Source organism: Notolepis coatsorum (genome assembly GCF_963971535.1).
Source record: "Notolepis coatsorum genome assembly, chromosome: 3".
Classification (NCBI taxonomy): domain Eukaryota; kingdom Metazoa; phylum Chordata; class Actinopteri; order Aulopiformes; family Paralepididae; genus Notolepis; species Notolepis coatsorum.
In genome coordinates, this window is record NC_140167.1 from 13292317 (window position 1) to 13304732 (window position 12416).

General features: G+C 44.6%; 1 protein-coding gene across 4 annotated transcripts in view; it reads right to left on the bottom strand.

The window, feature by feature from the left end:
• LOC311225401 (RNA-binding protein 25-like) overlaps nt 1–12416 on the bottom strand; it is a 40213-nt gene that overhangs the window by 5079 nt on the left and 22718 nt on the right. For all 4 annotated transcript variants that reach the window (XM_084310671.1, XM_084310669.1, XM_084310670.1 and 1 more), the window contains 9 exons: nt 11326–11594; nt 8378–8489; nt 7004–7093; nt 5907–5980; nt 5632–5782; nt 2597–3212; nt 2132–2436; nt 1701–1799; nt 1234–1281 (listed from right to left, as the gene is read on the bottom strand). In XM_084310671.1, the coding sequence (XP_084166797.1) occupies nt 1234–1281; nt 1701–1799; nt 2132–2436; nt 2597–3212; nt 5632–5782; nt 5907–5980; nt 7004–7093; nt 8378–8489; nt 11326–11594 (1764 nt within the window). The remainder of the gene's footprint in view (nt 1–1233; nt 1282–1700; nt 1800–2131; nt 2437–2596; nt 3213–5631; nt 5783–5906; nt 5981–7003; nt 7094–8377; nt 8490–11325; nt 11595–12416) is intronic.

The following is a 12416-nucleotide window of genomic DNA, read 5'->3' on the forward strand; positions in this document are numbered from 1 at the left end:
TATATACATGACAAATATAAAAAAAAAATTGATTTATTTTCCCCCAACACATCTTAACTCTTTAAATGCCATGCCTGGTTTTCCATTTTACCGCTTGAATGCCACCATCCGCGCCAATGTTAACGTTAATATCGCCTAATCTATGTTTTAAATTATGGCTATGTGTCTAATCTGCCCATCGCATTATCAAAGACTATGTTCCAGACAGTGCTGTGAAGGCAGATTGTTTTTTTTATCGCGTCGTTGCCGTTTCAGAGCAGTTAGAAAAGCCCCCGTTTTGATATAAAAAACAACTCATTCTGGAGCATTCTATGAAAATCGTCTTTTAGTGGAATATTCCACAACGTTGATATTCGTCTGCCTTTTTATGAATCGTTTTCAAATAAACGCTAGATGATCAATATTATACGTGCACGCACGCACATTACGGCCGCGCGCGGACAATCGCCTTGTTGATTTCCTCTCGGACTTTTACAGTGAAAACGAAAGAAGAGATTTCACAAAACAGCTTATAACTTCATCAAAATTACTCTGATTATCCTACCACTGATAACATAGAGTCCTTACCTGACATCAGATGGTATCCAACTGGTATATTCCAATTCCTGATCACCATTCGAAAAAATCGATACGTGTATGGATCCAACGCGACACAGTGGTTCTCCATGATCCGCGGAGATCTGAGGCTCCAGAATGAACTCTAGTAACCCCGGCTGGATCAGTGAACTGGAAAATGTGGAGTACCGGATTTTTTTCCCCATTCATTTTCATTGAGTCCATTCCAAAATCACTTATGTCATCTGGGAGACGACAGGGGGCGCTTTTTTCCACAGTGATCACCGGCGCAGCTCGGCAATACTCGGGTAGGCTCGGGTGATGCAATAATTTTTCAGATCGCAAAAAAAAAAAAAAAAAAAAAAATCCGAGAAATCTCGTGAGTGGCTAGCAACCACCTATAAAAAAACACGAGAAATCTCGTGAGTGGCACTGAAAGAGTTAATATCGGGAATTCGTTGAATTCATTGGTAATGTAAAATACAAACTTTATTATCATTATCCCTTTTCCCCTGCAAAATCATATCCCCCATAGAGCATTTCGGACCACATTTTATGAGGAAGTTTGATTTAAGATGTGCTTAATCATTTAGCTGACTATGTTGTGTATCATGGCGGCAAAACAATTGAAAGATAAAACAATAAATATTAAGAGCCCACATCAGCTGATCCACTCACCATAGCGACGTCGTCTAGGATGCCCTGGGGGGTGCTGTTGGCCAGCACCTGAGGACACGACCAACAACAGTAAGCAACAGTAAAGCTAAACAACAAACCGCGGCTAAGTGACAGAGAGAAAGGAGACGAGAAGATTTCACCATCCTCCTCGGGGAGAGACTTTGTTATCAACTAATTAAGAACATGAGAAGAAAACACAGCTAAATAAAAACAGAATTAAATCCAACCAGAGTGCAAATGTAAACAGTAAAGTACAATAGTAATATATACAATGTACAGGTCATAAAACTGAGCATACAATATATAAATTAGCACTACAGAGTAATAGTGCTACGGTAATCAGACGTATGTACAGAGCTGTGGTATTAATATGTACTACAGTGATACAGGTATAATATGTAGTAATATCTTATTAATCAGAATAAAACAGCAGTATTTCACCCTCTCTCAGATGACTGATCACCAACCTTTGAACAGACGAAGTCAACCAGCGTGGCCTCCTCCTCGCCGATGTACTCTATGATCTTCTTATTGATCCATGGTCTGATGCGGCGGTCCATCAGAGTCTACAGGAGGAGTGAAGACATTTACTGAAACAAACTTAATTTATACAAAACATATTTTATACGTAGTTGCAATGAAATGCACTTTACAAAACATACAGAAAAATACATCCATCATTGCATTAGCTTAGGAACTAGACCAATAAAAAAATCCTGTGGATAAATGTATTTTCAAACCACCAAAGCTCACGCCAACGAGTAGAAACGATCCATTCAATCCAACAGTTGAATCAAATTATAAAGCTTCTTTTGATTCCCAACATTAAAATCATGAAATCTAAATTCAAAAAGCAGAGAGCCAGAAGAACCGCCGCGGGGGGGGGGGGTCTCCTCACCGAGTCCACCATGGTCCAGTCCAGCGGGTAGGAGAAGAGCTCCGGCCGGGCGGTGGGTATCTTCTCGATGAGGCTCTTGATGTGCTTGCGCTTCTCCTCCGAGTTGGCGCTGCCCTTGGTCCCGGAGAGGTCGGCCCCGTCCAGCCCGAGGCTCTTGTCGTCGTCGCCGTAGTCCAGCGGCACCAGCTTCCTCTTGCGCGGTTGCTCGTCCGTCTCCTCGTCGTCGAACTTGTTGAAGACGCTGTCGACGGTCGCCAGCTTCTTGCGCTTGGGGGCGTTGGGCTGACTGGGACTGTTGGCGGCTCCTGGAAAGGAAACCGAGAAAGAGAAACAAGGGAGAAGGATCACAGGTGGGCCGCGTCTAAGATAAGATATCCCTTTAAGATCTACGACAACGAGCGGAGTCGAGTGGAGAGAAGTGCCGCCTCTCTGCTCCGCCGTGATCTACTCCCCCCCCCCACTCACCCAGTTTGAGGCTGAGGCCGATCTTGGGCCGATTCTCCTCGGGAGCCTGCGCCTCCTCGGGGGAGTTCTCCCCGGGGATGATGATGCCGCAGGGGGACTCGTTGCCAGGCGTGTTGGGCGTGGCGCCCCCGCTGGCCGAGGACACTGAGGGAGCCGAGGTGATGGGCCGCAGGGTGGGTTTCAGCTGAGGTCTGCTCCCCTGCGAGTCCTCGCTGTCGTGGTACTCGATGTCCTCGTCCTCCTCCACGTCGTCCTCCTCCGACTGGGGTGGCGGGGGCCGGGCCGCCGTCACCTCCGGTATCCTGACAGACTGCCTCTTGTCCTTTTCCCTGTCCCTCTCCCCGTCTCTGTCCCGGTGCTCCCTGTCCCTGTCCCTGTCTCGGTGCTCCCTCTCCCGCTCCTTCTCCTTTTCCCTCTCTCCTCTCTCCCTCTCTCCTCTCTCCCTCTCTCCTCTCTCCCTCTCTCCTCTGTCCCTCTCCCCTCTCTCCCTCTCCCCTCTCTCCCTCTCCCCTCTCTCCCTCTCCCTGTGGGCGGGCCTCTCCTGGGGAACCACCACCTCCTCCTCGGGCTCCAGCACCAACGGGGGCTGCCGCCTGCGCTCCAGCTCCTCCTCCATCTGGAGCAGGAAGAAACACAAACGACCACAAGATAAACACGACGAGAAGTCGTTCCACTATTCTATCTGGAGGTCATTTGTCAACAGCGTATAAAAGACAAACATATTCCTAGCAGCACCAATACATACACACCAACACTCTTAAAACTGCAAAGTATAAAACTGCATACAGGCTTCATGACTATGCCTCATTAAAATGTATGTGTGTGTATATTTTGAGTGTTTAAAAGACTCAAAATGAATTAGGACAAGGTGACGGGAAAACAACTCCACAGAGTACACAATGTTAGCAGGGCTTTCTCTAAACAATGGTTTAGTGGCGCAGCGCTACTATGACAACACACCGGCAACAATTCAAACACACAGTTTTTAAAATGTATTTATTCATTTCTTGCAGTGAAAGTTTGGGGCCAGCTTAGAAACAGAAGCATCATTGTACAATATGTGATTGCTCCGTCCTCTGTGTGTGTGTGTGTGTGTGTGTGTGTGTGTGTGTGTGTGTGTGTGTGTGTGTGTGTGTGTGTGTGTGTGTGTGTGTGTGTTTTCGTGTTCAACATTAAACTATTGTGCAACCATTATTTGGAACTCAACCTTGTGTTTCCTATTTTATTGAAATTATGTTTTTAAGTTGCAGGAAATTACAGCAAATAGCTTTCTTTATTACACATTATTTTGCCATTATGGTTAAGACATTAGGTAGAGACTGATGTAAAAAGTCCATATTGATATCAGTTAAACTTGACCACTATAATACCAACACTTGTCAGTGTGTGTGTGTGTGTGTGTGTGTGTGTGTGTGTGTGTGTGTGTGTGTGTGTGTGTGAGAGAAACAATACAGTTCTACAGGCCAGTCAAATCCTTCCGAAAACCACAGCAGCATGCTACAGACAGGTCCGAATATGTTGACACAATTTTCATAATTTTGGCTCTGAACACCACACTGGATTTGAAATGAAACAATCAAGATGTTAGCTCTGAGGAAGGCTTGTAGCTGAAACTAGCTAAGACACAGGAACGCTGCAGCTGCCCCCACCCTCTGGAACGACCTTCCCAACCATATCAGTCATGCAGACGCTCTTTCATCTTGCAAAAAAAGCCCTCAAAAGCCACCTTTTTACCTTTGCTTTCAACCCAAGAACTCCTTCCTCTCTCACCTTTTATTTAAAAAAATTTGTATCGTTTGTTTTGTAATTTTATTTATTTATAAAAAAAAAAATGGTTGAAGAAGTGCGTCTTTAGTCAACGGCGACAGATTGGACGGGTTTGAGACCCCATCATCAGAGTAACCCTCTGCAGGTCAGCGTACTGTTGTGTATGGTTTGAGCAGACAGACTCGCCCTCTGCAGCTCAGTGTACTGTAGTCGTGTAGTGTATCGTTTGAGCAGACAGACTCACCCTCTGCAGCTCAGTGTACTGTAGTGTAGTGTATCGTTTGAGCAGACAGACTCGCCCTCTGCAGGTCAGTGTAGTGTAGTGTATGGTTTGAGCAGACAGACTCGCCCTCTGCAGCTCAGTGTAGTGTAGTGTATGGTTTGAGCAGACAGACTCGCCCTCTGCAGGTCAGTGTAGTGTAGTGTATGGTTTGAGCAGACAGACTCGCGTCTATACTTTCCGTAGCCGCATTTCTGGGAGACGTTCTCTGATTGGCCGACGTCAGTTTCTACACTGGTTAAGCTTAGGCACTCTTTCGAAGTTGGTTACGGTTGGAGTTTGTCTTAGAGCATGGCGATAGAACGCCAGGTAGTTTGCAGGCTGTTTGACGTGGAAATGGGCAAAGACACAGCTCGTCACGCTATTGGGCAAACGCGTCAGTGCCAATCAGAGAGCGTCTGCCAGAAATGCGGCTACGGAAAGTATAGACGCGACAGACTCGCCCTCTGCAGCTCAGTGTACTGTAGTGTATCGTTTGAGCAGACAGACTCACCCTCTGCAGGTCAGTGTACTGTAGTGTAGTGTATCGTTTGAGCAGACAGACTCACCCTCTGTAGGTCAGTGTACTGTAGTGTAGTGTATGGTTTGAGCAGACAGACTCGCCCTCTGCAGCTCAGTGTACTGTAGTGTAGTGTATGGTTTGAGCAGACAGACTCACCCTCTGTAGGTCAGTGTACTGTAGTGTAGTGTATCGTTTGAGCAGACAGACTCACCCTCTGTAGGTCAGTGTACTGTAGTGTAGTGTATGGTTTGAGCAGACAGACTCGCCCTCTGCAGGTCAGTGTAGTGTAGTGTAGTGTATCGTTTGAGCAGACAGACTCACCCTCTGCAGGTCAGTGTACTGTTGTGTAGTGTATCGTTTGAGCAGACAGACTCACCCTCTGCAGATCAGTGTACTGTAGTGTAGTGTATGGTTTGAGCAGACAGACTCACCCTCTGCAGATCAGTGTACTGTAGTGTAGTGTATGGTTTGAGCAGACAGACTCACCCTCTGCAGCTCAGCGTCGGGGTCAGGGTGTCCCTCCGCTAGAAGTCTCTGTCTGATCTCCTCATGCTCCTCCTTCTCCCTCTTTCGGTCTCGCTCGTCCAACTCAGTCTCCTTTTCCCGGTCGCGGAGACGCTTCTGCAAGGCGCTGCCCCTGGTGTCGGGAAGAGGGAATCGGCAAATAATGACCAACCAAAGAGCATCTTCCTTTGGTTTTATGCATTGTTTTACTGGTGGGTTGTGGTTACAAGAAAAACCAATCAATCGATAACTAATACCTGTAGTATTTGGGGTCGTCTCTGTCATCATCGTAATCCTCGAGGAACTCTTTGAGTCTTTTGGCTTCTTTCATCTGAGGTAAAGCACAAGATGACAGTCAGTGGAGTTGAAATGATATGTGATTTATGTAAACTAGAAAACTGCGCTCCTCGAGCACAAATGTCCGCCAGGCAGCATGTCCTAATAATAATAATAATAGCGGGGCTCAGGAAAGTCCAAGGCTTTAGGTGCCGCTACAGAAATGGTCAGTTATTTCCACAAACTCACTCAGTGCAGACATATCACTAAAGATACTTGTGATGGTGAGTAGTTTCCCTGTGAACGGCGCACGGCTGTTCTCAGATTTAGATTAAGTGGTTACAGCTTGGCAGGCTGTTAGCTAATGCTATTTAGAACATCCTCATAGTAGACTGTGACTTGCTCTTTGCAAAATCTACAAACGTCAGTGTGCCTCGGCGTTGAACCTTGCCGTGTTGAACAGCGGATTCAAATAATTGCTAATCCCAATGGTGTCTCTCATATGTTGAGAAGTAGTAGCAGTTCTATGTATATTGTATAGTAGTGTATAGGACTCATTACCCAAGCATAGCATTGTATTGTATCTTAGTACTTTTATCATGTCTATTTTATTATCTATTCTATTTTATTCTATTATTATTTGTATTTGCACAATCGAAGCGGGCATGGCCACCTTCATTTCACTATATGTCTTGTGTATGTACGTGATGAATAAACCTCTTGAATCTTGAATCAGTTAGGACAGTTGGTAACAACAAAACTACCGGTAGCTACAGAGTTACTATGAGATTTGTGACAGTGAATGAGAGCATGTGGTAGGTTTCAGCAACACAGACGGTGGACAGCTTTCTATGGCAGCCACGACACACACAGCGCAGACAGTGAGAGAGAGCATACGTTAGAGTGTACAGCGATGGAAATAAAATAGTTGTCTTTGACCAATGTGAAAGATATTCAAGCATGCAGGTCCGTGGCCTTCTCGGTGTGTTTGTAAGTCACTATACCGAACAAATTCTGAACTATTCAAACGTTCGGGGGCCGGTGCGAACGGGGACACAGCATGCGCATGGACACTTACAGTTTCACGGCGTCTCTCATCGTCTCGCTCCGTCTCTTTGCTGTAGTCCCGCGCCTTCTTCCTCTCCCTGATCTCCCAGTTTTTCAGACGCTTCGTGAAGAAAAAAGAAAAAGTTAAATTTAGCCAAAATTTAAATAAGACAACATACCGTAATTCCTCTAATAGTGACCCGGGCTTGTATTTGCTTAAACTGTAGCGGGTACCAGGCTTTTATTAGGAGGAGGCATGTATAAGAGAGAGGCCTATATTTTGTGTCAGTTTGAACCCAGTAAAATGTACTGGGTTCATTTATTGAAACCAAGAACTGTATGAAATAGTAAACAGTGCAATTACAGGTGGTCACTGGTCATTTCAACGTTTTCAAAGTGAAATCAAGTAACTTTACCTCAGCAGCTCAGTATGCAGCTCAGTATATTAGTAACCCGGCTTGTATTAGGAGGTCGGCTTATAATTGCTTAGCTCAAGAGCGCACCCGGCCATTAATTGAATACCGGTCACTATTAAGAGGAATTACGGTAAATGGAGTTGGTACAACTCCACCCACTACATCCTAGAATTCCTGAAACCAGCACCATCAAACCCAACTGAATAAATATCAGATCAAATTAAATCTAATCGGGACGTTATGAATCAAAATCGAATGGAATCGGGTAATCGGTGCCAATGCCAAGCCCTACACGGTGAGACCTGTGGGTGGGAACAGAGTGGAAAGGAATCCCGACATGAGAGCAAAATGGCCGCCGTGTGACTACGGTCAGTGGGAGGGAGGGTTAGACAAAGGGCTTGAAAATTAAGGCCATCCCAACATCCCAGGGATGATACAAATAGTGTCTAGGATGGTACAAAACAGATTTACAAAAGAAAAGGCTATATTCATATACAACCACATTCTTTGGGGATTTGGGATGGTTCCTTTTCAGTTTGGGATGAATAAAACTTTGGGACATGTTTCCAGGACATGTGAGAAGGGGCACTTTTGATGTCAGCTGCTCAGAAAAGGGGAGAGCGCTTCTCGTTCACTTGCCCTGGGAAGATTTTACCAGGCGAAAAGAGAAAAAAGTTTTTCATGTCATCAGAAATAGACAGGATGATAAGACTAGGGCTACTCTTAGTTCATTCATCGGTTGGACTGATTAGTCTTTTCTATACGCCCCCCCATGCTGAATGAGTCAGATCCTGAAAAATTAGAAGCACATGGTAAGCAGGTCGATATAAAGAGGTCTCTCTGCATGGCTGCATGTGGGGAACACAATTTAACAGGTTTGTCGATTAGTTAACAAAATCGAATTAACAAATCGATTAGTCAACAAAATGTGTGACTATATGCATGGGCTGAAGGTTCCTTTGGACAGCCCTCGTTAAAACATCCTCTACCTCCTGGTAGGCTGCTTCCTTGTCCCTCAGCCTCCTCTCGAGTCTCCTCCGCTCGTACACGTCCTCCTCGTCTTCCTCGCGGTCACGCTTCTTCTCATCTCTGGTCCTCTCCCTGCAGGCCAGAATGGAGCGGTTAGTTCAAACATTCATCAAGATGTTTATTTTTTAAATACATCATTTGTACTCAGGGATTAAAGCAAAAAAAAATCTCCTGACTGAACTTTTTCTCAGGCCAAGTCACATTCTTATTTTAACCTCCACTGTATTATTTTTTTTAATAGCGTTAGCGTTTTAAGGGTGCCTACTTGTTTCGGTTTCGTCGACAATCCAATGTACAGTTACCCCCCCCCCACCCAACCACCTCCAATGTACAGTTCCCCCCCCACCCCACCCAACCTCCTCCAATGTAGTTTCTTCGGCAAATGTATATACTCTCTTTTTTAGACTCTTATTGTATCACAAACAATACTGTATTTGTAAATCTGGTATGTCATAAATGTAGCAGTATTGTCTATCTGTATGTCATGTGTGTCATATATGTTATGATGAATTGAAAATGGGGGACCCTGATGTAAACAAGACGAAATTCTTTCTCTGTTCTGCATCCCCTTAACAATTGTGTGTATTGAGCTGTACTGTACTATACCCATTCTGCAATCTGTTAATAAAGTTATCAATCAATCAATCAGACAAATGTATAGAAAAACTTATTATAACCATATAACAAAAAATTATATTATCGTTTATGAAAATGTTTTAGCCCTATGCTTGACTATTATTTTAGGCATGGCAACAAATAAAATAATAATAATAAAATGAATAAATAAAATATTAAATAAATAAATAGGCTACACGTCTCTTTTTGTGTTACAAATTGTGCTCACAGATATGAACATAGGCATCTTTAGTTACTTATGGTACTTTATGGTATTCCACCATGCCATGTGTGTTTTTATTTTATAATGCTCATGAGTCATGATTATTGCTGAAGTCTGAGTCATACAATACTCACTGGCTTTCATAACCTAACAGACTAACTTGTCTTGCTCAAGACTTGTTTATGAGTTTTAATAAGAGAGCACTATCTCTCAACCAAAGCAATGCATGGTAGACGGCAACAAAATTTTTTGATTGACAGTCGATTCTGCCAATTACATCACACCGCTTGCACCCGCTCTGCTGTTCTTACCACCAATCGGCAAGCGCTTATTCGTTTTTTTTTTTTTTTTTTTTTTTTTTTTTACTTCCGGGAAGTCCGCCATTGATTTACGCGAGAGAATCAATAACAAACGTACCGGAACTAATAACGGGAGTACCAAACGAGGCATGATGATTTTACTGCAACAAATGTTATAATAAAAGCTTTTCTATACATTTGTCTGATAGAAAACTTTATTAACAGATTGCAGAATGGGTACAATTCAGTACGGGCTCTCTGAGCAAAGGAAGGAACTGAGCTATGAATGACCAACAACAATGCTATATGGTCGGGTAAATACGCTGATGTTATTGAACGTGTAACTATAACGTTAATGCCACAAAACGAATGCCTTTGTTAATCATAAGTAACTTTGATGCAGTAGCATGTGTGTGTGTGTGGGGGCAGGGTTGTGCAGGTCGCTTGACTGAAACTTCTTTCTACTATTAGCGTAATCCTGTCTCTCGAGGGGCGGCTACGTGGCATAGTGGGCAAGGCACTCGCCACGAAATCTGGAGACGCTGGGCTTGCCTGTTCGAGCCCAGCGCTCCACATTTGCTTTCAGTTTAGCTGGTCGTCCGTACTAATACACATTGGCCGTATTAGGGGGTGGGAAACTGATGGGTGGGGATCGGGCGTTGTGGACAGCGACTCCTACAGGTCGGTTGGTGCGCCTGCGCAGTAGAATCAGGAAGTGTCGGGGGCAGCGTGAGCCCACGCGTTACTCCTTGCCACTGAGAGATCGAGCTGCGCAGGTGAAAAGATGCGACTGCTGTTACCTCAAGTACCGGAGGGGACTTGTGCTATGTATGACTTAGTCCACATTGCAGCCGGCTTGTGGAAGTTTCAAGTTTCAAGTTCAAGTTTCAAGTTTCTTTAATAGTTGTCATACAGAAGTACAGAATACTTTTATACAAAATGCTTCTTACTGTTACGCTCCAGAGACTGTGCAAGACAAAGGCACAAGGCAAGAAACAGCGTTCGTGACAGGGGAGGGTTGAATTGGATGATACGAAATTGGGATGGGAGAAAATATAGAAAATGGGAGAAAAAGTGTATAAAAAAAGAAAATCCTGTCTCTCGAGTCGCTGCGTGCGTCCTGCCATTATTGCTCGCCATGACTGCTTGGCGTGGCCGCGGTAGGAAAAAAATTCCCTTTTTCATGATATTTGACGCCTGATTGCTCAATTTAGTTTCAATCTGTATGCATCTACAAATCATATTATACCAGGTAGCCAATTGACGGGAAATCCGTCAGACTCCAATATCATATTATGATAAAACAATAAAACAGGAAATATAGCCTCCAGTAGCCAGTGGCTTAACCTCTTACCAAGCACCGGCACGCAAGTCACGGCACTTTGCAAGCGTCTACCGGCTCGGCGCTGCTGATTAGCACTACACTCAGTAGTACTAATTTGTATATTTTCTACCCAGTTTAATCACCTGTACATTGTATATTACTATGTTACATTTGCACTTGAATGCCAAACTTATTTTCGTTGTGTTGTACTTGTACTGTATTATGACAATACATTTGAATCTAATCTAAAGTGCAATAGTATAGTAATATATAATGTACACGTATATAAATTAGTACTACTGAGCATAGTGCTATTCGGATGTATATACAGAGTTGTAGTATTAATATGTACAGTGATACAGGTATAAAGACACCTGTACTATACATGATAGTGCCAGACGATGGGATTGTTAAAGTACCATCAGGGCTGCCGCTCCCCTCACTAACCTGGATCTACTGCGGTCTTCGCTGATGTCGCGACTCCGCTCCCTCTCGCGCTCCCTCTCGCGCTCCTTTGTCCTCTCGCGCTCCCGGTCCCGCTCCCGGTCCCGGTCGCGGTCCCTCTCGCGCTCCTTGTGGAGATCCCTCTCCCTCTCCTTCTCCTTCTCCCGGTCACGACGCTCCCTCTCGCGCTCCCGCTCCTTGTCCCTCTCCCTCCTTTCCTTCTCATTTTCCACCCGCTCCTTCTCCTTCTTCCCCTTCTCCTCCTCCAGTTTCTGCAGGGGGCCCAGCGGGAAGAACGGGGGGGAAAGGGGGAAGGATCGGTCACTCGCTTGACGAGATCAAACAAGGAAGACAATAAAGAAATCTACAAATGTGCATACAATAAAATAAAAAAAAGACAACGTTGTTTATGACAAGTGGTCACTGGATCAATCATCCTCTCATAGAGACTTGTTGCTTGTGGGAGGAGGGCAGCCTAAGGTCAAGAGGTCCTCCAGCACTCTGATGCTTCCACAAGAGGAGGAGCACTCTGGGTCATAAAACACGTCTATGGTAGATGGGTCCCATCTCAAGGCCCACCCTCTTTTCCTTGATCCTCCAATCACAACTGTTGCTTCCCTCGGGGGGAAGCAACCGCTGTGATTGGATGAGCAAGAGAACAAGGGGGGGGGGGCTTGATATGGGTCAATAGGGTGACGAACTCTGACGTAATTTTGTAGGCCGCAAAGTTGGCATTACTGCCATTTGGGGTGTAGTTCTAAATCCCGGTGGAAAAATGGGATTCACAGAATTTACGCTACATACAAGGTCGCTGAACTACAAGTTAGCAAACATCAGTTAATATCAACTTTGAGAAATCTGAAGCTTTAGTTGGGACTACTTTAAAAAATCCATCTGTTGAATTGAGGCAAATTCCACAAAGTTGAAGTTAGCTGACGTTAGTGAACTTCTGGAAAGAAACACTGTAGATCCTCTGTTCAGCAGACTTTACATAACATAAGTTTAGCAAATCTCAGGTATTTTCCACAGGAATTGAAGACTCCAGGCCGAATGACTGCAACGCCGAGGCATAGAAAATGACAACATGATCGTCT